The 23642-nt window shown below is 38.8% G+C and overlaps 1 protein-coding gene across 19 annotated transcripts in view; it reads right to left on the bottom strand.

Annotated features, from left to right (window-relative positions):
* Positions 1 to 23642, bottom strand: part of LOC121921570 (collagen alpha-1(XXIII) chain-like) — a 445373-nt gene that overhangs the window by 101250 nt on the left and 320481 nt on the right. For 18 of the 19 annotated variants that reach the window (XM_042449818.1, XM_042449815.1, XM_042449821.1 and 15 more), the window contains exons 4-5: positions 20996 to 21003; positions 15638 to 15664 (exon numbers count right to left, since the gene is read on the bottom strand). In XM_042449818.1, the coding sequence (XP_042305752.1) occupies positions 15638 to 15664; positions 20996 to 21003 (35 nt within the window). The remainder of the gene's footprint in view (positions 1 to 15637; positions 15665 to 20995; positions 21004 to 23642) is intronic. The other variant, XM_042449817.1, reaches the window with a different exon arrangement.

The raw sequence follows: 23642 nt of genomic DNA, 5'->3' as shown, positions 1-23642 counted from the left end.
AAGCTCACATGGTGCTTGGAAATAACAGTCTCTTCTGAAGAGGGAACAGAACACAACTTTTTGTACAAAAGATTTGTTTTTGTGTCTGGACTCCAAAACTATTACCACAGACCATATGATGAGTAGATGGAGTTTTGGCAAGCATGCAAGTGGATCTTGAAAAATTAAATCCTTTCTTGAGGCAGCCATGGCCCTGTCAAGAAAACATAAAGCCCCAGAGATGGATATAGCTACAATTAGAATATGGCTCCTTCAAGTATTTTTAAAGTCTTTTTCAACAGATATGTTTTGTGATAACCTTTAGTATCAATAATTCAACATAGGAGCTCTGCAGCTCACAGAAGTAGCTTTACTTTTATCTCAGAGCTTGGAATTAACTCTCCCTGGCTTAGCCACACATGGAATCTACTTTAAAATGCCCTGGTTCATTTGTCCACTTCATCACCCCTTGTGGATGTGGTGGCTGGTGCTTTCTAAAGCTGTTATAGGTACAGTATTTGAAACCTGTAAATGGTGTACAATACTTCTACAAAAAAAAAGATAGATTCTGGACACAAACTACAATATTTTATGGTGTAGGTGAAAATACTGGAAATGGGAAAATGCATTTAATCACATAGGCTGAAGGAATAATCACCGAAAAATTAATTATTATTATTTATTATTTATGGTATTTATACCCTGCCCTTCAGCTCTAAAGGCTATTGTGAGATCTATAACTATATATGTATATCTATATAGCTTAAAAAACTAATATATATAACTAATGATCTATCACAGTCTTGTCTAAACATTAGTGAACACCATCATAAAATGATTTATTAATTTTATTTTACACCAACGTGTTTTATAAACAGGGAAAAGCTCACTGTTGACACTGTGCACAGATTTTTATTGTGATTATTTTTTATATCAAATTTGCCTTATGATTAATGTTTTTTTTCAGGGGGGACATTAAATATATACCTAAGCTAACTTCTAAATCTAATTTTAATGTTGTTAGGATGCATCAAAGAATTATCTGGAAAGAACATCAGGAACTAATCTGAAATTTTTTAACAGCTGCAAAGATTTTGATAGCTACTAAATGGAGAAATAATGAGGTACCTACATTGGAAAACTGGTTGACCAAAGTCTGGAATATTGCCAGTATGCATTCATAGAACACAGTATTTTTAGAATAACAACTAGAAGGCTTTTATTGAATTTATGGATGCTAAATATAAGTTGGATATAAATTGTTACAATGCATTCAATATGATTTAAGAAATGCAATATCCATGTCAAACTTGGCTTACGCAGTTGTATATCATCATATATGACCTTTAAATCCATTGATTGCATGATTATGAAAGAGCACTATGGATAACATTCGTGGAATTTAATTAGTTATGTGGACCCTGTGCCACTCCAGATGTTGGGCTCTTAACTCCCATCAGCCCCAGCTAATGATAATGAAGGATTGCTTACAAAAATTATACTTAATTCACAGAAGATGTGTAATCCAGACCCATCTGATACAATATACCGATATATGGATATTATTTAGTGCATTGCAGAGAGTTATCCTTGTTTAGCGATTTGAGTGTTAGACTGGGAGTCTTGGATTCCCAGTCTTAGAGGAAGGCAATGGCAAACTTCTGAATAATACTTGTCAAGAAAACCTTAGGAGAGGATTGCCATAAGCTGGAGTCAACTTGAAGGCGCATATCAACATCACCACTAAGATCTCAATAACAAAATGTTATATAAATTGATTTCATTAGTTTTTCATTGCTAATACTGATATATTTTCTGATGGTCCTGTCCAAATTCCCCAACCTTTCTTGACTACCCTGCAACTCTTAATGGCATTTAAATTTGAAGGTCCTAGAAGAATTCATCTTAAACATTTCCATCTTTGTCTGCCTGCAACAAGGAAATTGTAGGCATGCAATGAAATATTTTTTCATTGTGTGCAATGAAAACAGTATGTAATGAAACTGTATGCAAGAATATATATATTTCTACCTAATGTTTTTTAAGCAGTATGCAATTTTCAGAATATTGTTCCACATTGTTGTAAAACTGTAGAACAGATCAAAATTAGCAAGCAAGTTGTGTTTGACTTAAAAGTGCTATATAGCCAACTATCTTTCCTAAAGAAGTCTGTATTTTTTTGCATCTCACCGTTACCAGCCCATTTCTTCTTGCCTTTAGGCAGTGAGTAGAACATATCCAGATCACAGCCAGAACACTGTGGAAATGGGTAATGCCAATCTTCCACATAACCGAAGTGTTCCTGTTGTTTCCGTAGTCTACATCTGCTTCACATCTCCTCTGTGGTTGGATAATAACAAGTCTAGATACAGATCAGTACACAAAGAACTGGGAATAAGTATCTTTTCACTTGCCTAAAATAACAGAACATACAGAATCTGCCTTCTGTCTGCAAGCTACATATCACTAGAGGGCGCCTTTAAGCTTAGTCAAAATGGAAAAGTGACATATATGCAGAAATATACAAGGAACAAGAAAGGAGTATATGTACGTAAGCTTTGACTCTAAGCAGGATAGATGAGGGGTTTGGTAAGAACATCATTAAAAATACAGTATGGGCAATCCACTCTCTAATTAGCCAACATATTTTCTCTCTCTCTCTCTCTCTCTCTGTGTGTGTGTGTGTATATATATATATATATATAAATTGAAGCTCTACTTATGTCAGTGTGATTTAAACCATGTACTTGCAATTGCTACTAACTGGGACCAGGGTATGCTTAAATGTCTGTTAGGTGATAGAGCCTGCAGATGTATCCCAAATATAGAATTAGATTCTGCCACTCTTATTTGTGCTGACTTGTATGTCATAACTGAAATAGTTCATTACAGATACACAGATCCAAGATGGCAAAAGGTTAAGCAAGGTAAGCAAAGGTATCAGTTTCCAGTCCTTCAAGAGATTGACCTACTCCCTTCTGGCCTTACAAACATCTCAGGGAAAAAAAAATTAACTCGCAGTGCTACTGTTCTGAGACATAGCACAAGACAGTGTCCTCCCCCTTCTATTCAGTGCTTAGTTATTTCTATTTCACAATAAAAACAGTGCCACAGTTTCCAAGTCAAGGGAATAGTCCCACTATATTCTGCACTGCTCAGGTCTCATCTGGAGTACTGCAGTTGCTGCCTCAGTTTAAGAAGGGTATAGAGAAGAAGGAGTGGGTTCAGAGAAGGGCAACGAGAATGCTAAGTGATATGGAGAGCAAACTTAAGTAGAGGTTGAGGGAACTGGGCTTCTTCAGCTTGGTGGTGAACACCGAGGGGTAATGACTGCCTTCTTTAAATACCTCAAGGGCTGTTACAAATAGGAGAGGGCAGGCCTGCTCTCTGCTGCTGCAAAGGGTAGCAGAGGACCAGGTCTAACCATAGAATCATAGAATTGTAGAGTTGGAAGAGACCACAAGGGCCACCCAGTCCAACTCCCTGCCACTCTCAATCAAAGCATCCTTGACAGATTACCATCCAGCCTCTGTTTAAAGACCTCCAAAGAAGCAGACTCCACCACACTCTGAGGAAGTGTGTTCCACTGTCAGACAGCTTTTACTGTCGGAAAGTTCCTCATAATATTGAGGTGGAATCTCTGTTCCTTGAGCTTGGATCCATTGTTCCATAATGGTTTGAAGTTACAGGAGAGTAGGTTTTGGCTGAATATTAGAAGGAACTTCTTGAAAGGTTCAACAATGGAACCATTTGTCCAGAGAGGTGGTTGAGTCTCTTTCTTTGGATGTCTCCAAAAAGTGTCTGGACACATATCTGCTGGGGATGTTTTAGCTAGAGATAAAAGTTATAACTAAAATAATATGCAGGTTAAGTTTAACTTCACCTACAGAAATAGTTCTGATTTTGAATACTATCTGGCAAATTACTTAGTATGTTGGCTAGAGTTTCCTTACATGGAGGAAACAGTTGGCTCTCATCACTGCCTAGGGTTCATAGGCATCTGAAGGCCAGAGTCTGTTGAGCCAAGAGGTCACTGGAAGGATAAAGATATCCTGGTATGGATTACAATGCCAGTTCTTGGCACTGACTGCATTCCCACCCATAGTCAGGAATAGCATCTCTAAGATACTTAAGATATATGAAAGCTTCCTGCCCTTCTCACCCCATAAGAAGAAAGCAAGCCCAGAGAGATAAACACAATGGCGTCTATTTCTGACACATGCAAAGATCAGCAACTTGACTTCCTATCCATTAAAAAGGTGGCTGCCCAGAACAGGAATGTGCAAGAAAAGCTTTCAGGTGGAGACTGAATGAATAAGAAGAATTCATTATTACAAACAAAAGGGAGAGAATTGTGTACTGCAGCCCATCCCACCTTCCTTCCTCATTCCATATTGCCATTCTTCAGATGGATCAAGCCCCTTGTGGAATGAACACCTTAATCTTTCACAGCATGACTATGAAAATGAGAGTGGGGAGACAAGAAACATCCTTATCTAAAACAACAATATCTTCATTCAGCAGTCACCTATTCTAGGAATCAGGCTTCTCCCATCACCAGGACAGTCTATGCCATATAATATCATTGCCCAGCATTTTTAGTAACCAGCATGCTTTCATAGATGGATGGATGGATAGGCAGGCTACAGCACTGGTTTGGATGTGGTAAACCTGGTTCAAACCCTACCTCCAGCTAATTTAACATTTCCATTTCAAGGATCAATTCACACCTAAACAGTCCTTTTCTCTTGTGGCTGAAATGTTTGTTTGTGGCCTTCAACCATTCCTTACTCATCCTCAGTCTACAAAGACATCTTTGCATCTTGTTGTTCTTTAATATCAGAAACACATGCATTAAGCTGGCAGTTGAGAAATGACAAAAACCACAACTTGCTTGGTGACCACAGAAGACAGCTCTGTTCCCATCAAAACATGAGCAATTGTTGAGGAGAAAATTCTATATGAGAGCCAATGGTGTTCTGTATATACTGCAGTTTTTATTAGTTTATGTTTCCATAGATTTTATTGTACGTTCAACAGCCAATCCTATTATCCAATTGCAATAGTAGTATGAATCCCAATATTGCTTAGCTATGCACAACTAAAGTGCAGTTCCTGAAGGATTGTCTTGACAGAATTTTAGACACAGAGAGACACTGTCTAGAGGTCACCAAGCAGTAAATTAAACTCAAATGGTTTTCATTCTACAGGGCGCAGAGAGGAGCAAGCAAGGTCACTGACCTTCTAACCCTATTCTCTGTAATTAAAATCCAATCAGGCCATTAGATTGATTCAAAGTGCTTCTCCTAAAGTCTCTGGAGGATTCAGGGACACAAGGAAAACACTCCCCCCCTACTCCTCTGCAGTTCCAAGAACACTGGAAGACTAAAACACTTGATACTTTTGCCAGTAGGCAAAGGGGAAGGCAGTGGGGAAGGGAGAGAGGTTGTTCTCATAAATATAGTTACAAGAGGAAGCTCCACTGGTTGGTCCATTTTCTTCCAAGTTTCTTGTAAAGTTTTCCTATTTCCAGTTGTAATACAAGTTGCAGAACAAAAACAAGATGAAACAAAAACACCAACAAACTCACTCCGGGAAACTAACAAACACATATGAACACACCACAGGAGAACACCAATTAAAAAGAAAGCAAAGCCCAATGCAATTAGGAGTGGTATTGTTTTACATCACTAACTTTAACAAGATTTTTTAAAAATATGGTCCACCCACTTTTTGTAAATCAGGCTTGCTTGAAGGTCAACTCAACACAATCCTGCTGTCAAAATACTACAGTATTTTGGTTTGTGAAGTAGTAGTCATCTTTTGAGTAATTTGGTTGCTTGCTGAGCAGTATAGATTGAGTGACTCACAGATAGTCAGGTGATGTTTCTAGAGTTAATTGGATGTTTGCTCAATAGTTCTGGTGGCTAAAAGAAATGTTTTGCCCTGACATAGGTGGAAGGTGGCCATTGTTTAGGACACAGCCTAGATATGTGCGCACAGACTGGAAACAGCTGGGAGATGTACCCATTGCTCTCTCCTTCCAAGAAAGCACTTACTTTAATGCTGGAATAGGCAATGTGGTGCTCACAGAACACCCCTAGTAGCCCACAGGCCTCCTGACTCCCCAACAATTATTTTTTAAAAGATTTTAAAGAACCATTTCCCCTTCTACAGAGTATTTTGACTGCTGGAGGGAGAGGGAGGAAACCTGTAGCCTTCTTCTCGGCCTGACCTCTTCCTTTTCCATACACAGGATGCCCAGTGCCTATGTGGGCTTAGAGCAAGAGTGGACAACTAGAAGGAGCTGGGTGCTTCATTCCCCCAACAGACCCTGGTAGGTACCCCTTCCCATTTTCAATTTCTCATGCACTCCTGCCTTCCAGATGTTTTGTTCCAATTTCCCCCCCTCCAAAGTATCCAACAGCATTCCCATTCCTTTGAAGCTGCTGTTGGCCATGTTGCTATATATGTTGGTATTGTAGCACCCACCTCATCTGACACAGGTCCCAAATGGGCCTTCTTCACTCCAACAAGTGGCCACAAGTGTTTGTATTTGGCAAAAAGTGATCTGCTGCTTCTCTAAATACCTAAAAATTCAGGCAGATGGCAATACTACCTCTGAAGATAGTTATTAGACATTTTGGGAGCAACAAACTGTATGCCATCTTCATAGCAGAGGCAAGGGAGCATAGAAGGACTGAAGAAAAACAATAAACTTTCCCCACTTCTTGCTGAGAACTTTCTTCAGAAAAACAAATACAGTTGCCCCTCCAAGTCCACAGACTTGAGATCCACAGACTTGGAAATCCATGGAGGGGCGACCACCATTAACATGAATGGGGTGTGTGCCCATGGCATACACCTTGCATACACGCATCCCATTCAAGCCTATGGGGCTTGAATATACACACATTTTGGAACTCACAGGGGGGGGGGGCAGAACATATCCCCTGTGAGTTCCAAGGGCCAACTGTAAGGTGAAGGCCGATGCTTTGCCAACTCCCAGATTTGGGGTTAATTTGCTTGATTCCTGCTCTTACTCTATAGGATCCATTTTGCAATTCACTCCTCATCACAACAGTAGCTATTCTGTAATAGCACCAAAAATAGTTTACCAAAAATCCAAATGTGCCTATGTAACTAAGTAAGTTGGAGGACTCTGGTTATTATCTTGAATTGGGGAAGCAACAGTCTGCATGTACATATTAATGGTTCTTTTTTCACTCTTTAACTGTCTATGGTTCATTCTTATATGATTCATAAATCTTACAAAGTAGAGAAATATATGCTTTCTCTGAAACAAGACCAGCATGCCCGTCATCATGATTAAGATCCAGAAACCATTGAAGTGTTTCTCTCTTAAAGACCATCAGAATTCTGAGTACTCAGCACTACACAGGAAATTATTCCTGCCAACCCATACTTCATCTCTCTTAAGTATATGAATAACGACTAGAGACTGGCACAAATAACACTGAAGAGAAGACAGTAATAAATATCAATGAAACATGAGTCACTTTTCTTCTCTTTCACTATACATCATCCAAACAAATTCTAATTTGAAAGAAACAGCATCTTGTTTCTATATCTTTTGCTACATGTTCCAGAAATGGCACAAGGAAGGTTCCACTTTGGTTGTGAGAATCTGGACCAACAAAATTCATGATTATTTTCTTGTTGGTTCCTACTGCTTGAGGGAAAAGAATGGCATTTGCGCACCTGCATTTTGGTGGTGGCAAAATTGACATGTGTCAAGAGACAACTTGCTCTTTTCAATGGGATGTTGGCTCTAGAAAGCACAAGGCCTTTTCTTAAAAGAATGAAGCAAAGGCATTTGGTGCTTCATCACAAATGACTGACTGGACCAACTGACCATTATAATCCATTCAACTTTATGCTAAAATAAACCAGTTACTCTGTAAAGTGCCACAGGATTCCTTATCCCTTCTATCCTTCCTTATTTTTAATTCTCTTCTTCAGGGACTGGGAATATCCATCCTGTGGGCTGCATGAGGTCTCTATTTGGTGTCCTCAGAGGCCCTCCTAGGCCCAAAATTGGCTCTCCATTCTCCCAGGGTATTTGATCAGTTTTGGTGTGGTAGTGGCAAGGGACTGCAGCCCTCCAAGATCTCCTTAGGCAAAATGCTTGTTTCTCTTCTCCCACTTTTCTTCTTCTCTTTTACCATTGGTATCATCTGTTGAAATCAAATCATGTAAGAGTTCAATATTTACAAACGCTTACTTTTGCCCCTCTGAGAACTGCATTTCCATATTATGCTAACATCTGTCTTGGATGGCAGATATAAAAATGTTCTGAGAAATTTAAATGCTGCATTTGTGCCGTGGCAAAGGTAGAAGTTGTTTCATACTATTTACTCAATTGCCAGTTTTATCAAAATCTAAGAAAGAAATTCTTTGGACAGATTTTTGGCTTCTCAATAGGATGAGAGTTCTTACATGAAACTATGATGGTTACTATCAGACTGTGATCCATATGTTACACATAAAACAGCCTTATTTGCTAAAGCTGCTAAAAGTATTTGTTCTAGTTATTTGAAAGATATTGTTAGAGATTGTGCAGGGGATTCATTTGAATTTTTCTATGGATGTACATGTATGTGTATTCTTTTACTGGATTTTATGGGAAGTTGAATCTCTTTTTTAAAATCAAATTTAATAAATGACTGACTGACTGACTGACTGACTGGACTTTTTTTTTTACGAATGTAGTAATAAAGCACTGTGCAGTTGTAACAGAAATGGCTGAACACTGTCATGTTAGTGCTGGAGACAGTAAATCATGATTATTACAAGCAGCAGCAGATCTAAATAATCTAGACTGTAAGTGTATATGTATGTACAAGTGTGAACACACTCCTGTACCATCTGTATCAACCTTTTAACTGCAGCGACATTTGTGCAAGGATGAAGAGGCATAGGAGGTGTGAAGAAAAGTGAAAGCAGAGTTAAGTGGAACACAATGGGCAGAATATGAAGGTGCAGTGGTGTCCCTGGGGGCTGCAGGGGTGTGGATCACACCAGGTGACACCCAGTTGAGCCTTCCTCCCCCTTCCGCAAATGTGTGCCCTTCCCGGCTGCTACGTCACTGGGCTTTCTTCCTGGGGAGGAAGCCTGGAAAATGGAGCAGCAGGAGGGGTGGACACGTGCCCTTCCCAGGTGACACCCTCTGCACCAGATGACACTCTGGCTTCTAATGTAACTGTGAAGGAGCAAAGTGTTGGTGTGTATGGATGGGCACCGATAAAACAAGGAGTTCATCTACAGGAATAAGTTCTAAGAAATACAGAACAACTAGTGTCAGCAAGAACAATGATGAAATCATCTGAATTTCATTCATTGGCAAACACTATGGAGAGAACCAGACCAAATGGAACTGGGGAAATTACCATTCTACCTAGTCAAATTCATCAGATGGTATTGCACTAATAGATCTGCTAGTTGTTGCCCAATCTTAACTGGAAAGGCCCTTGCTCCACTGTAGGTATGAACATATGTATGTGTGCATGTATATAATGCAGACAAGGGCATACATTGCCATATTCAACTGCAGCAGACAGATTACAGAGGAACCCTATAAGGCTATGGTTTGTGTACGTGTATGAGCATGCACATATGCTAGCAACTAGAAGAGTTTGGGAATACAATTTGTGGATTTCATTTAAGGATGCCCTGCCACATACATTTTCTTCTATGTATTTTGGAACTTCACTTCTCCTAAAAGGCAGATTTCACTCCAGTTAGTTTTCCCCCGTAGACACAAGCAGAGTAAAATGAACAACGTGAAGTGGATGAGAGTACAGAGACAGCAATCTAAGTTTGGGGCCTCTTATTTGGGATGCAAATTTACCTTGACAATACAAACAAACTCTAATAGCATAATATGAGGTGAAACAGGAGAACAGAGATTACTGTACGCTGTTCATAACTGTTTAAATTGGCCTTAAATGAGCCATGGAAGAGAATTATTATCTGTGTTGTCTTGCTGACAAAATGAATCACCAGGACCTAGATCTTCCTTACAATGCTGAGGAATTTCCACACTGTAACAGCCGTAGCCCATGCATATGAGAGTCATTCCACATTAAGAAAACTGTAATCTTCATGAGGAACATCAGAAGGTATTAACCCCTTACCATCACTATTACTGCATCTTTTTGCACAAAATGTGGCTAATTAGAAATATGTTTTAAGAGAAAAAGAGGAAAAAAGTGTCTGCAATCACATTAAAACTACGTGTTTCTCAGCTTTGATACATTACAATTTAGGGTCTCAGATCCAAGGAAGGTGATCTGATATTTGTTAAAGACAACACTGGATTAAGGCCAAATATGGAAATAGGTATTGTATATGTATCATCTGTCCATCTGTCCATCCATCTGTCTATCTAATCTCTTTTTATACCATGATCTAGGCTATTGTTCTGTTACTCTGTTATTATTATTAGACAGAATCATCTGTGGTTTTTACATAGCTGTAGTTATGGTGCAACACACAGTGTGAGTCCCCCCTCCATCTCCACTTAGCTGGCAGCAGCTATTGTTATCAATGGGGATCTGTTCCCCTGGTGCTCAGGAAGCAGTTGACTGTAATTTCCATTCCCTCCTGCAAACAGTTCTCTTTGCAACAAGTAGAAATAGGTTATCTGTTGCAATTCTCCATATCACCAGTGATTTTGTGTGCGAAGGGGGATGGGAACAGTAGCCAGCTACTTCCCAAGCAACAGGGAAATGGACTCCTGTTGATCACAGCACTTGCTTCCTGGTAAGTGATGACTGAAGGACTGTCAATATGTATGAGTCACAAGAGCACAACACAAGTCTATGCATCACTACTGTGATACAGAATTCTGACACGTTGTGTATCTCTTACCTGAAATGCTTGGGACCAGAAGTGGTTTGTATTTTGGATTTGTTCAGATTTTGGAATACCTGTATTTGCATAATGAGATCAAATGAGGCTGGAGAGAGAGAGACTGAGGAGCTATGAAATGGTGGGAATCAAAGCATAGCACTTGGCACAAATCCATGCCTCCTGCTATTTCACAGATTCTTGTGTCTCTCTCCAATTGCATCTCTCTCCAACTTCACAAATACAGTACCGATATTTAGCTCAAAAAGTTGTGGGTTTTGGAGTATTTTGGAATTCTGGATAAGGGATACTCAATCTATATCATTACTATGTATGTTTTGCAATGGCCTTTTGGCTACAAACAATAAACTGGCTACACTATACAGTTTCCCACATACTGTACTGGATTATTTGTTTCCACAGTATATCTGATAGTAGGAATGAATTTTACATTTTATATCATGGTATAACCATGTGCTGTTTTTCTTCCACTAACAATACATTATTATAACTAACCAATGGTATACAGTGGCATGATTTAGTGCATTCCAGCATCTCCTGTCTAGAGTGGATTGTGGCAAAAAAAGAAAAAGGAAAAAAAAAAGAGTTGGAGTTACAAGAAATAAACTTTGTTTCCTCAAGGGCAGAATATTTCTAAAACCTGCACTGATTCATCAGTGAGCATTCAAATTCCTTAGTGATTATATTTAAGTAGGCTGCTAAGAAAGGCTATTAAATCATAGAATTATGGAGTTGGAAGAGACCACAAAGGCCATCCAACCCCATCCTGCCATGCAGGTAATCTCCATCAAAGCATCCCCAAAAGGTGGCCATCCAGCCTCTGTTTAAAGACCTCTAAGGAAGGAGACTCCACTACACTCTGAGGGAGTTTGTTCCACTGTCGAACAGCCCTTACTGTCAGGAAGTTCCTCCTAATGTTGAGGTGGAATCTTTTTTCCTGTAACTTGCATCCATTGCTCCAGGTCCTAGAAGCTTACCGCACTGTTCCTCTTGGGTCCATTCTGAGAACGGAATGGAAGGAGCAAGAACGAGTGCGGAACGAGTGGGGGACGGATTTTACCACACACTCGTGTCCCTCACTCGTTCCGTTCCCCCTCTCTTCCGTGCCCATTCCGTTCCAGAGGGGGGAATTTTGAGAACTGAAGACCTATGCGGTAAGCTTCCTATTCTCTGGAGCAGCAGAAAACAAGCTTGCTGCCTAATATTTAATAAATTAAATTCTTCTTGTTTGTAAGCCCCTTAGAGTTTTGTAGAAGTTGGTTCATTTTGCTCTTGTTTGTGGCAGAATTAAGGGCCGTGATGACTTCAATTCCTTCCAATGTGAAAATCCTTGTTACTTCTAGAACCATTGCTCTTTTCCATTGTCCTGATAGGTCACTTATATCCTACATTACTCTAAGAATCAAAACAAATGCCATCAGAATTAAAACAAATGCCACCAGAAATAGTTTCCAACAGCTACCTAACAGGCAGAATATAATGTTTGGGGCAGCCAACAGGAATCAGGCTGGAAAATGGTGGGGGTTGCTCTCATGAGTGAGTATAAAAGGAAGAGGAGCCAGTGATACTGGCAGAGTGTGTCAAGATCCTGAAGGATTTACAGCCAGAAAGTCTGGGGGGAATATTAGAAACCGCCTGAGGAGCAGATATAAAGAGAGCTGAGCTGTGTGTGTACTGAGAGTGTATCAAGCTTGCCAGGAGAGTGTGTTTTTAGAACTGCCAAGAGGGGCAGTTAAAAATAGGGGTTCAACCTAGTTGGGATCCAGACTCTCAGATCAGGAATATAACTTAGAAAGGACAAGAGAAGTTTACACATATTGTGTTCTGTGTGAACCAAAATACTGTGTTCTGTGTGAACCAAGTCTATGAGGAAACATAAATATAGTCAGTGAGGGAAAGTAGTAAATGTGTAACATCTGAAGTAATATGTAGATTGTAACACAAGCTAAAGATCATTCCACTAAGAAAGATACAGTAATAAGTTAAAGTTCTTTTCTTTGTGTTCAACAAAAAGTTGCTTGAAGTAATTTACATTTAACAACAAACACGCTACCAAGAATTATAAGAACAATTATTAATAAAGACATGTAAGTTAGTGGCAGTGGACCGAATGCTATCACATATAATTGGTGCCAAGCAGTTGTGCTGGCATTAGAGAGAGAGATCAAATGGAGTGGGGTGCCCTCATATTAACTGGTGGCAGCACTGGCACACAATGGAAAGGAGTTTAAGAGATCGAGAACTGTCACGTTGCTTCCACATATAATATTTAAAATAATCTTGTGCACAGAATGAACTTTGTGTACATTGAAACATCAAAAAAGCAAAGGTGTCACTATCTTAGCCACGCATGAAAATTTTTGGATGTTGAAATTCCAGATAAGGGAGACTCAACCTGTATAGTCTTAGTAGCTTCTAGCAATAAAATAGGAAGAAAATACAGTAGCATATTACAATTCATTGCTTAAAAATAAAATAAAATAAAAGGAGGGTACTGCAAAGCATATCTGTAAGCAGGAAACAAAAAAGAGACAAGTTCCATGTGATGAAAGATGGCCAACTGTTTATTTCTTTAACAAGCCCAACATGTTAGCCTGTCCTTCTTCAGGGGCACGTAACAGAAATCACTGGAGTTGAAACAACACTCTCCAAAGATTTGGAGCATTTAATACTTTTAGTACTTTATGATCCAGCTCTTTGGAGAGTGCTGAAATGCATTAGGCTTTTAAAAAGAATAAACAGTTGACCATCTTTCAGCACATGAACTTTGACTTTTTTTGGTTTTGGCTTTAAAAAGAAGACAATAAAGCAGTTGTGCACACACATGGTAAGAGTGTGTGATGTGTGCAGCCTTTTCTTTTAAACTTTTAAAAACTACATGTAGAAGATTTAAGAAATGGAAAAGCTTTGCTTTGAGAAAAAACCACCCTGCTGCCACTTTTTACTATTACTTCATTTACAAATGAATAAATAAAGACGACATGATAGTACCACACTGGAACAGTAAACTGATGGACTTTGTCAGCTTTTAAGAGATCAATCCTAAGCATGTGGACTCATAATTAAGTAACAATGAGTTAAATCAGACTTACTTTCAGATAAATGCAACCAAACATATTTAAAAATCACTCAACAAAACTAAACAAAGAACCACAAAATAATACAGACATTGAGAAGGACTTACAATTCCTCATTGTTCATATCACAGCGATATGAAATAGGTGCTTATAGTAAATGTTTGGTTGTATTTCACATGACAAACCCATCAGCAAACTATATGTTATATAACAGACTGAATTTTCCAAATATATGAAATATAGTCTACCACTTGCTGGAAAACAGTGGTGTTAAATAACTGCTAAATACAAGCACAGATTCTAGAAGCACAAACTCCAAGAAATGCTTCAGGACAGCGCCCAAGAAATAGATAATAAGGAGCACTCAGTCTTCTGGGAAGACAGCTCTCAGATGATAACACTTCAGGTTCATGTTTTAAATGTGCTTAAACTGTTTTTAATCATTTTTAATCAAAATAATATTGTTATTTAGTTATTTTTTAACTTTTGTAAAATATGACTTTAGCATTATCTTGTTTTAAATTACTGCAAGCACCCTTGAATCCCATCTCGGGAGAAAAGTGAAGTATGAATTCAGTAAGTAAAGGTACCAATGTGAATAAAGAATGTTTGGATCATTTTTACCAGCCAAATCTATTTGCAGAGGGATCTTGTAGCACCTTTGAGATTAACTGAAAGAAAGAAGCTGATAGCATGAAGTTTGTAGACTCGAGCCTACTTCCTCAGATACATGAAAAAAGTAGGCTCAAGTTTATGAAAGCTCATGCTACCAGCTTCTTTCTTTCAGTTAGGCTTCATCTGTACTGCAGAAATAATCCACGTTGACACTGTTTAACTGCCATGGCTCAATGCTGGGAGCTGTAATTTTGTGAGACATTTAGCCTTCTCTGTCAGAGAGCTTTGGTACCACAACAAACTACAATTCCCAGAATTTCATAGCACTGAGCCATGGCAGTTAAAGTAGTGTCAACCTGGATTATTTCTGCAGTGAGGATAAAGCCTTAGTCTCAAATGTGCTACAAGATCTCTTTGCATACTGATTTTCCAGACTAACGTGGCTATGTCTTTGAATTTATAGTCCATTTGTATATTGCAATGATGAGTGGACCATCTAATCATTTGAAGATATGCAAGCTAGTTTACTGTCAGGAGTTACTCCCTTTTTACAATCAAGCAAAAGTTGAGATATCTCAACAGAAATCTAGTTAGTACAGAAACCTAGACAACGCAGGTTCTCCTAAAAACAAAACAAAAAAGTCACAAACCCATATTTTGGGAGCTTCACTTATGTCTGGGACATAAATGATTCCTCTCTACACAAGGACTTCACCACTGGGGGACAATTTCAAACGTACTGTTTGATGTGTACACAGACATGTCCTTAAGCTGAAATGAATGAGGAGCCTATGTACAAGCAGACTCCACCTCCACCCCCATGGGCTCATGGAGCTTTAGATCATAGCCAGGACTGCAACCTGACATTCTGCTTATTCATCACTGACACAAATTAAATCAGTGGAGAGCTATGTGAATAAATATATGTTGAAAATGTTAAGATTAAACTCTCTTAACTGTGACAAAGACTGAAAGGGCAAGAAAAAAGACAGACCAAGAGAAGGTTATGAGACTGAGAGCATGATGAATAGTTTGGAAAAAAGATTGCAAAAATAAAGGGAAAGCAAAGTTACCGGGTAACCATCTCGTCCTGACTGCCCCTGTGATATTAAATAAGGAAAACAATAAGATCAATCAGTCAGTTGCACTTAATAGCATCGAGACATCACAGTCAATATAAAAATAATTGGGGTGGAAATACAGAGGAAAAAAAGCTCTTGACCTTGTTCCCCACTCTCTGAGTAGAGAGTAAATGACTCAAGAGCTCATGGCATTGTGCTGTATATCTTATTTTATCCTCACAATAATCCTGTGTAGTAGGTTGAGAGGCTTTTGATCTGCTCAGGACCACATTGATCCTGTAAACATTATGGCTCCCAAGAATTAAATTTGATCTCCTGGGCTTGGCCTCAACTACATCCATTGAATCATGTTAATATTTTTCTTATTGACAGGATATTTTAACATATTTAAGAAACAAGGGCAGTCTGCTCCTTCAAATTACTAATTACTGTAGTTTCAAGATAATTAGTTATCTAATGTTAACTGTCATTTAACATTAATCATTCATTTCAATCAACATTAATCAATGAAATATTGACATTACTCCCCAAGACTTCTTCTCAAAATGCCATTCGATTCTGCAGACTATATGATAAAGTATACTGTTGAAGCAAACGCAATCCTATCCCAGCATTTCACTTGCTAGTGAAGAAGTCCCCAGACCTGGTTCTTCCATTGTTGTTGGACTCCAACTCTCAGAAGTCCCATCCAGTATTGCCAATGTTTAAGGATTTTCAGTCCAAAAACATATGAGGAACTATGTTTTGAATTCCTAGAGCTCTGAGACAATGTTTCTTGAGAGTCCCCATTTCATCACATCCTTTATTCCAGCTTGTTCATTTGATCACTTTTTCCTCTTATTGAACTGTGATTAGGCAGCAGGAAATGAATACCTGGGAGGAGATGAGTATTTCTCTCCAAGTGTTTCTTGACCACAGTTCTCCTCAATCCTCACTACTGGCCATGGTGGCTAGAGCCAACAGGTTTAGCTAACCAGCAAACATCTGGAGAGCCACCAGTCATCCATCCCAGGCCCTTAACTTGGCCACATACAGGCCAAAGGCAAGTATTGCCATCAACCACAGAAGTACTGTAAATTCATGGAACCAGAAGTTAGGCAAAAAGAGTTGCATCTTGGTGAAATGTATCTCATTGGACTACATCATAATATATACATTCATACAATACTGATATGATCAAGTTAAATATTAGCTGACACACACTCTAAAAATAATAATAATGGAACTCTGCACTGTAAGTTCGACATCATTCCCAGCACAGCTCTTACAAAGGTAATGGAATGGACTGAGGATGATATGTGTGAAAGGGTATCATTTTAGTATAAGCTTTTCTGGATTTTGGATCACTAAATAAGTGACTACTCTCAATTTACACCTTCCAACAAATATTCTGTCTATTATCAGATTCTATCCAGTTGCAAAGGCGAAACACTTAAAAGTAGAAGCCACATTTAGAAATAGACCATTTTTTGTTATGTACCTTCAAGTAATTTCTGACTTGAAGTCAAGTCATTGGTGGCCCAAAAGCAAATGTATCACAGAGTTTTCTTGGCAAGATTTGTTCAAAAGGGGTTTGCCTTTTTCTTCCTCTGAGGCTAAGAGGGTGTGACTTTGCCTAAGGTCACTCTGTAAGTTTCCATGACAGAAGGGGGATTTGAACCCTGCCTCCAGGGTCGTAATGCTATGCTCAAACCATTACAGCATGCTGGCTCTACCTATCCCAAAAGTCATTATAATAATTTTATTTTAGGAACTGGGTGATGGTGTGGAGAAAATAGTGTGTCCATCTTTTGCACTTGGTGGTCCTGTTTTTCTCATGTGCCTGTGACCAAGCACCAATATGTCTCTTGTGCCGATGTGGTTGTTTTAACAACAACAACAACAACAATATACTATACTACATAAGTCATGCACTTCCTGCCTGTGTCAGTGATCCTACATGACTTCTACAATATGGAGTGTTTTATAACATTTGATATGGTTAGTGCTAAATTATAAGTGCATGGTAAATCTATCCCCCAGTCTGCAGAAATTACCTACTCAGCATGTGATTTTAATATCCTCTGTAACCAGCTCTTTTGCACAGTATAGTCATTCTACAGGCAGAACAGTCAGTCATCCAGCAGCCATAAATACTATACCACAAAGTCTAATATTTAATATGTGAACTCAATTTATGACATCTAAAAAATAACAAGGAGCTCTGGTGGCATAGGGAGAGAAGAATGAATTTTCAGCACAACATAATGCTATGTAGTGCATGTAGTAATCAATTCCTTGTGACTGAAAGAAGAAAAGAGGGGGCAGGGTGGAGATGGAGATTCATAAGAAACTAACACTCTTAAATGTTATCCAAATACAAGAACACTGTGTTTTGTGGATTTGGGAATGGCATTTAGGGTTTAAAAGGACTCCATCAGTGTTGTAGTTAAGGCCACACAATTAAGAGTCAGGAAAGGAACATGCTTCAAAAGTGAAGAAGCAATATTACAGTCATAGAATCATAGAGTTGGAAGAGACCCTAAGGGGCATCCAGTCCAACCCCCTGCCATGTAGGAATATACAATCAAAGCACCCCAGACAGAAGGCCATCCAGCCTCTGTTTAAAGACCTGCAAAGAAGGAGACTTCGGTCTGGAAATCTCTTGCATGGAACTGAGCTCTGGTTTGTAGCCCAGAAATTTGAGGGACAGAACTCTACAATTTTAGACTGTAACAAAGCTAGTGAATGAAAATCTATTGCTACTGTGATCACGGTTGTCCTGCCATGCAGCAAGGTGATGCAGTCTGCTTACAGTGGTATCATGAATGAAGGACAGGTGAAGGCAGGAGCTGATGTCTGAAAGGAGGCATTTTTTCCTTGAAGTGTTGGTTTTAGTAGAGGGTAGGTGATGCCACCTCCCTCAATTTCAGTTAGCAAAACTGTCTGTGGTCTGTATACCACCTAGCAGACCTTGAACATTAAATGAACTTTTAAAAACTAATACTGACTGCTGAATACTATTTTAATATTCAGAAGAGGAGGGGGATAGCTTATATACAGTGTGCCTTCCATATCTGCGGGTTTAACTTTTGCAGATTTAATTATTTACAGATTATTTGCTGCTGCCTCTACTGCTACCATATGCCATTTTAATAGGGACTGCAAGACCGAGAATGTGCAGCAAGGCTTGTAAGTCCCTATTAAAAATGGAGTAGGGCAGCAGCAGAGATGGCATATGCTGCCCACTTCTGCCTCGCAAGGAACCCCACTGTCTTAAAGGTGTCCACGGTGGGTTGAATAAGCAGGTCACAGAGGCAAATGAAATGGACAGTAAAGGCTTCTTTATAATTCAGTCACCATACAGGAACTAAATGATGGGAGGCAACAATAAAACAATACAACTTTTTGAAGAGTCAAATTTAGAAAGTAAGCATAATGAGAAGGAAAAATTCAAGGTCCTGCAAGGGTCAGTATGACTGCAATCTTACATCAGTCAAGCATAGGCCCTAAAACTTCTTTGTAGTTCCAGGTAGAAACACATCACAGTATTTCACGTGTGCAATTAATTGTTAAAATGGAAAGTTTGTGTGTGTGTGTGCCTTATAAAGTTACCATAAATAACTTGGCCACACACTGATAACCAAATTTTATTGCATGAACACCAATGAGTAAATTCCAGCAATGCTGGCTAATATACATTAGGCTGAGATCTGTAGTGTTGATTTGTCATCATACAGGGCAGGTTGAATTCTTAGTGGAAAGATTTTAAATGGAAGTGACTATCTATCAATGCTGGTAGAGATTGTACCATCACCAAATGTTCTGTACTAACAAATTAACAGTGAACTACACCTTCTCCATAAAACCAGCAGATTATTGTCCATCCTGTTTTTAATGTCTGACCTAGAAAGCTCTTACACAGAAGTTTAAAGCTTTTAAATATGGGATATACTTTTGTAAAAATGCCACAAGCAGCCCAATTCAGGTGTGAGAGATATTTGAACACACTTACGCTTTCAAGCCAAGCGATTTTTTTAAAAGTTTCACTATAAGATGGATATTTCTCATTGTCATGTGCTAACCATGGTCTGGTGTATTCTTTTCTAGTAGTCTTTTCTACTGGATTAAAGGATGCCCAGGAAAGCAAATGGTCTTAATTTTTTCTATTCAAAAGAAGACAAAACAGATGAAGTGAGATGGCTGTTAACCTGTTTTTCTTTCTTTCTTTAAAAAATAGTTAAGCCAATCTGGGTAAATGAGGTGTGGCACAGTTGTGCTGCACTATCTGGATGCATGGCATGGACTAAAATTCAAAAAGATGTAAGTAAAAAGGGAAGAGAATTGATGTCACTTTCTTTACAAGGTGACATTCTTTCCCACAGATGGATTAATTAAGTTTCATTTTCAAAAAACAAAAACACAGAACAGTCAGTCGTATGACCATCTTGCATTCTCCTCTCACAGTAAGAATCCCACCACAATCAGAAATATCTTATTAGAGTAACTTGAAGGAAATTTGATTTTGGAGAAGGATCTGGATCGTCTGGGTATAAATGGAAAATAAGCATACAGATTTGGATGTGTGACTGATTTAAGACAGGAAATGAACTAACATGAGTTCTGTAAAATGTAAAAGTAAATTCAAGTAATTATTTCCAAATTAACTTATATACAGGCAGAATAGCACATATATGCTAATACATGCATGTACAATACACATAAATATTGGAGGGATACATGCCCACTTTTATGCATGCACATATTAGTCATCCATGTTTTCTTCTCCTGCTTGCTCCCTCTCGGCAATGTTACAAAAGCTTACTATGTAAATACACAGGGCAAAATGGAACTGGAGGTTATGTGATCATTCTGTGAAAATGCCTTCAACATTTTATAGCTTTGTAAATATCCACAATAGCAAAACTCCCCAACACCACCAAATGCTGCACTTTCATCTGGGCAATCCCAGCTTTGCACAGTCAGCTTCACTAGTAATTACCTCTTGGATACATTAGATGCTGGAAGCCAGCAAGGCAATTTAACATTTGCAGCAATAATACAAGCAGGACAGGAACATAAAAAGGTTTAGACCACTCCTCCCTCCAAAACATGTTTGAAAAAAACAACACTCTAACTAAGTTTAAAACATTCACAAAACCCTTCAGGCAGAGAAATAAACATTTTTCAAATTACTTTTTTCTATTTAACTATTTGCCTACAATCAGAAAGAAAAGTCACATCTGGTACCAATTTATGCCCCAGATATACCTCTACTGAAAATGCTGTTCCTTCGAAATGACATAGAAAGAAAAATAAAGGCCTTAACTTTGTTGACTCAAGACCAAGCATAATGTCCATGGTACTTACTGGAGGACCTGAAAAACAAAACATATTTAACATTAATTAGAGAAGAGGAAAAAAACTGATTTATTTTTCTATAAAGTACAATATCACTGCCATGGATGAAAGTAAGGAAAACTTTAAACCCAGGCATATTTCAAATCATGAGTGGCTCAATAGGCAGGTATTTACAGGAAAGCAGGGATCGCTGACCACACACTGTAGCTGGGATTCCCTCTGTAATATCATGTGGCCATTTCCAAATTAGTGAGATGAGTATGGAAAAGAAAAACACTTGCATCAAATTTTAGAAGTGTACACTAGTGTGTTAACTGGACCAGTACAAAGGTGAGAACAAGATATTTTAAAGAACTGAGACTCAGCATAGAAGGAATCCTACGGGGCAGGGGTAGACAATCTTTTTGAGCCGGGGGCCGGGTTGCTGTCCCTCAGACAACTGGGGGACCGAAGCCAAAAAAATAAATAATTAAATATTTTTTTAAAAAAATTAAATATATAAATAAACCAGGACAAATGTAGGACAAAATTTTCAAATGGAAGACACTTTTTTTAAAAAAATGGAGGACACGCGAAAAAATTTGCTGATTTTTAAAAAAATGTTAATATAAATGCATATTTCTGAGGCTTCTATAGACAATTGCCCCCCAAAGGCCCCGGCAGCAATCGGCGGCAGGACTGGGCTGGGGCCAGTCCCAAGGCCTCGCCGGGCCGCATCTGGCCCGCGGGCCGCAAGTTGCCTACCCCTGCTATGGGGTATAAAAAAGAACATTAGATTCAGTTTCAAACACCAGAGGTCATCATCCTACCCCATGCATTTGAGGAAGTAGGCTCAAGTATATGAAAGATCATGCTACCAACGTCTTTCTTTCAGTAAGGTCCAAAACACACTGTAGAAATAGTCCACTTTGAGACCGCTTTAACTGCCCTGGTTCAATGCTAGGGAATCCTGGGAACTCTAGTTTTGTGAGACATTAGCCTTCTCTGTCAGAGAGGTCTGGTGCCACACTGAAATACAATTCCCAGGATTCCCTAGCACTGAGCCAGGGCAGTTACAGCAGTCTCAAACTGGATTATTTCTGCAGTGTGTTTTGGACCTAAGTCTCAAAGGTGCTAAAAGATTCCTTTGCATACTGATTTTCCAGACTAACATGACTGACTTTGCACCCTACATCTACTGTATATAGACATGTATAAGTCTAGAAATTTAGGTTAAAAAATTGACCCAAAAAACCTGAGTCAACTTATCCTTGGGTCAATGTAAATACTGTATTTTAATACATACATATATATATATATTTATATATATGGTGAAAGGCAAGAGTTTAATCTGCCCTGGAAGCACTAACCCCCTTCTACTCTCTCAGCCATCCAGCGTTTAGTATGTGCACAAATAGTTAAGTCTGTTGGAATTTTATAAGTTCTTTGGCATTGTTTTACTTTACTTTGTCATTTACACCCTCCATTGCATGTGCTTACATGGGTTATATCAAAATTCAGAATTTTGGCCCCAAAACCTGCCCTCAACTTATATATGAGGTTGACTTATAGTTGAGTATATACGGCAGTTAGAAGTGGAAGTCCCAAGCTGGATTCCACCAGAATTCTGTATATAACAATTAAAAAAAAAAGATGGAAGAATGTGAACTCCATGTTTTTCCCATGCCACCAAAAGAAGAGCTGGAACCACCCCCTGGATTAACAGGTACTGAAAGTGATCTGTGCAAAAATCATCACAAAGGACTGCCCAGATTTGCTCACCTTGTGTAATTACACAAATGGCATTTTATTTGCACAACAAAATGGAATCTTGTACCTGCTACGCACAAAGATAATGACAATGCTATTACGTCCACATACAGGTGATGGGAAGCTGCAGTTTCTACATATAAATACATCCCAGCATCCATCCATGCATCCACCTATTCCCTCCCTCTCTCCCATCAAAGGCATTTTAAACAAAGGCTTACACAAAATAAAATTTAAAAACAAACGATACAAAAGTTAAAAAGCAATTAAACAAGCCATCATATTAAAATACTAAATTGTATGTGCTCTTTGCTGTGCGTCTTCAAGTTGTTTCTGACTTATGGCAATGCTAAAGCCATAATCACAGAGTTTTATGGGGCTGAGAGTCTGTGACTCATTCAAGGTCACCCAGTGGGTTTCCATGGCAATGCAGGGAATTAAAACCTGATTTCCAAAATCATATTCCAATGCTCAAACCACTACACTATGGTGGACTGGAGTGAGGCTTTGGCACGGCTTCCAGACTCTTAGGATGCATGCATCATTTAAACAGCATACCTCCAAAGTGAACTGAAGCAGCTTTATTCTGGCCTGTCTGTACAGGGCCTCAGAATCATTCTTTAAGATCTGGACTTAAAACCCTCTAACAGCTTACCTCTAGTCCTTGACTCATTCTTTATTTAGGCAGCCAGCCTGGACTAAAATCAAATACAGTACAATGGATCCTTGTTATCTGCTGGAGTTTAGTTCCAAGACTCCCATGGATACCAAATCCATGGATGCTCATATCTCATTAAATACAATGGTAAAGCAAAATGGTGTCTCTTATATAAAATGAAAAATCAAGGTTTTCTATTTGGAATTTCTACTTTCTTTGGATATTTTCAAGCCATGGATGCTTGAATTT

The sequence above is a fragment of the Sceloporus undulatus genome, chromosome 2 (genome assembly GCF_019175285.1).
Source record: "Sceloporus undulatus isolate JIND9_A2432 ecotype Alabama chromosome 2, SceUnd_v1.1, whole genome shotgun sequence".
Classification (NCBI taxonomy): domain Eukaryota; kingdom Metazoa; phylum Chordata; class Lepidosauria; order Squamata; family Phrynosomatidae; genus Sceloporus; species Sceloporus undulatus.
The sequence above is the reverse complement of the archived record's forward strand: the minus strand, read 5'-3'. Positions and strand labels throughout refer to the sequence as shown.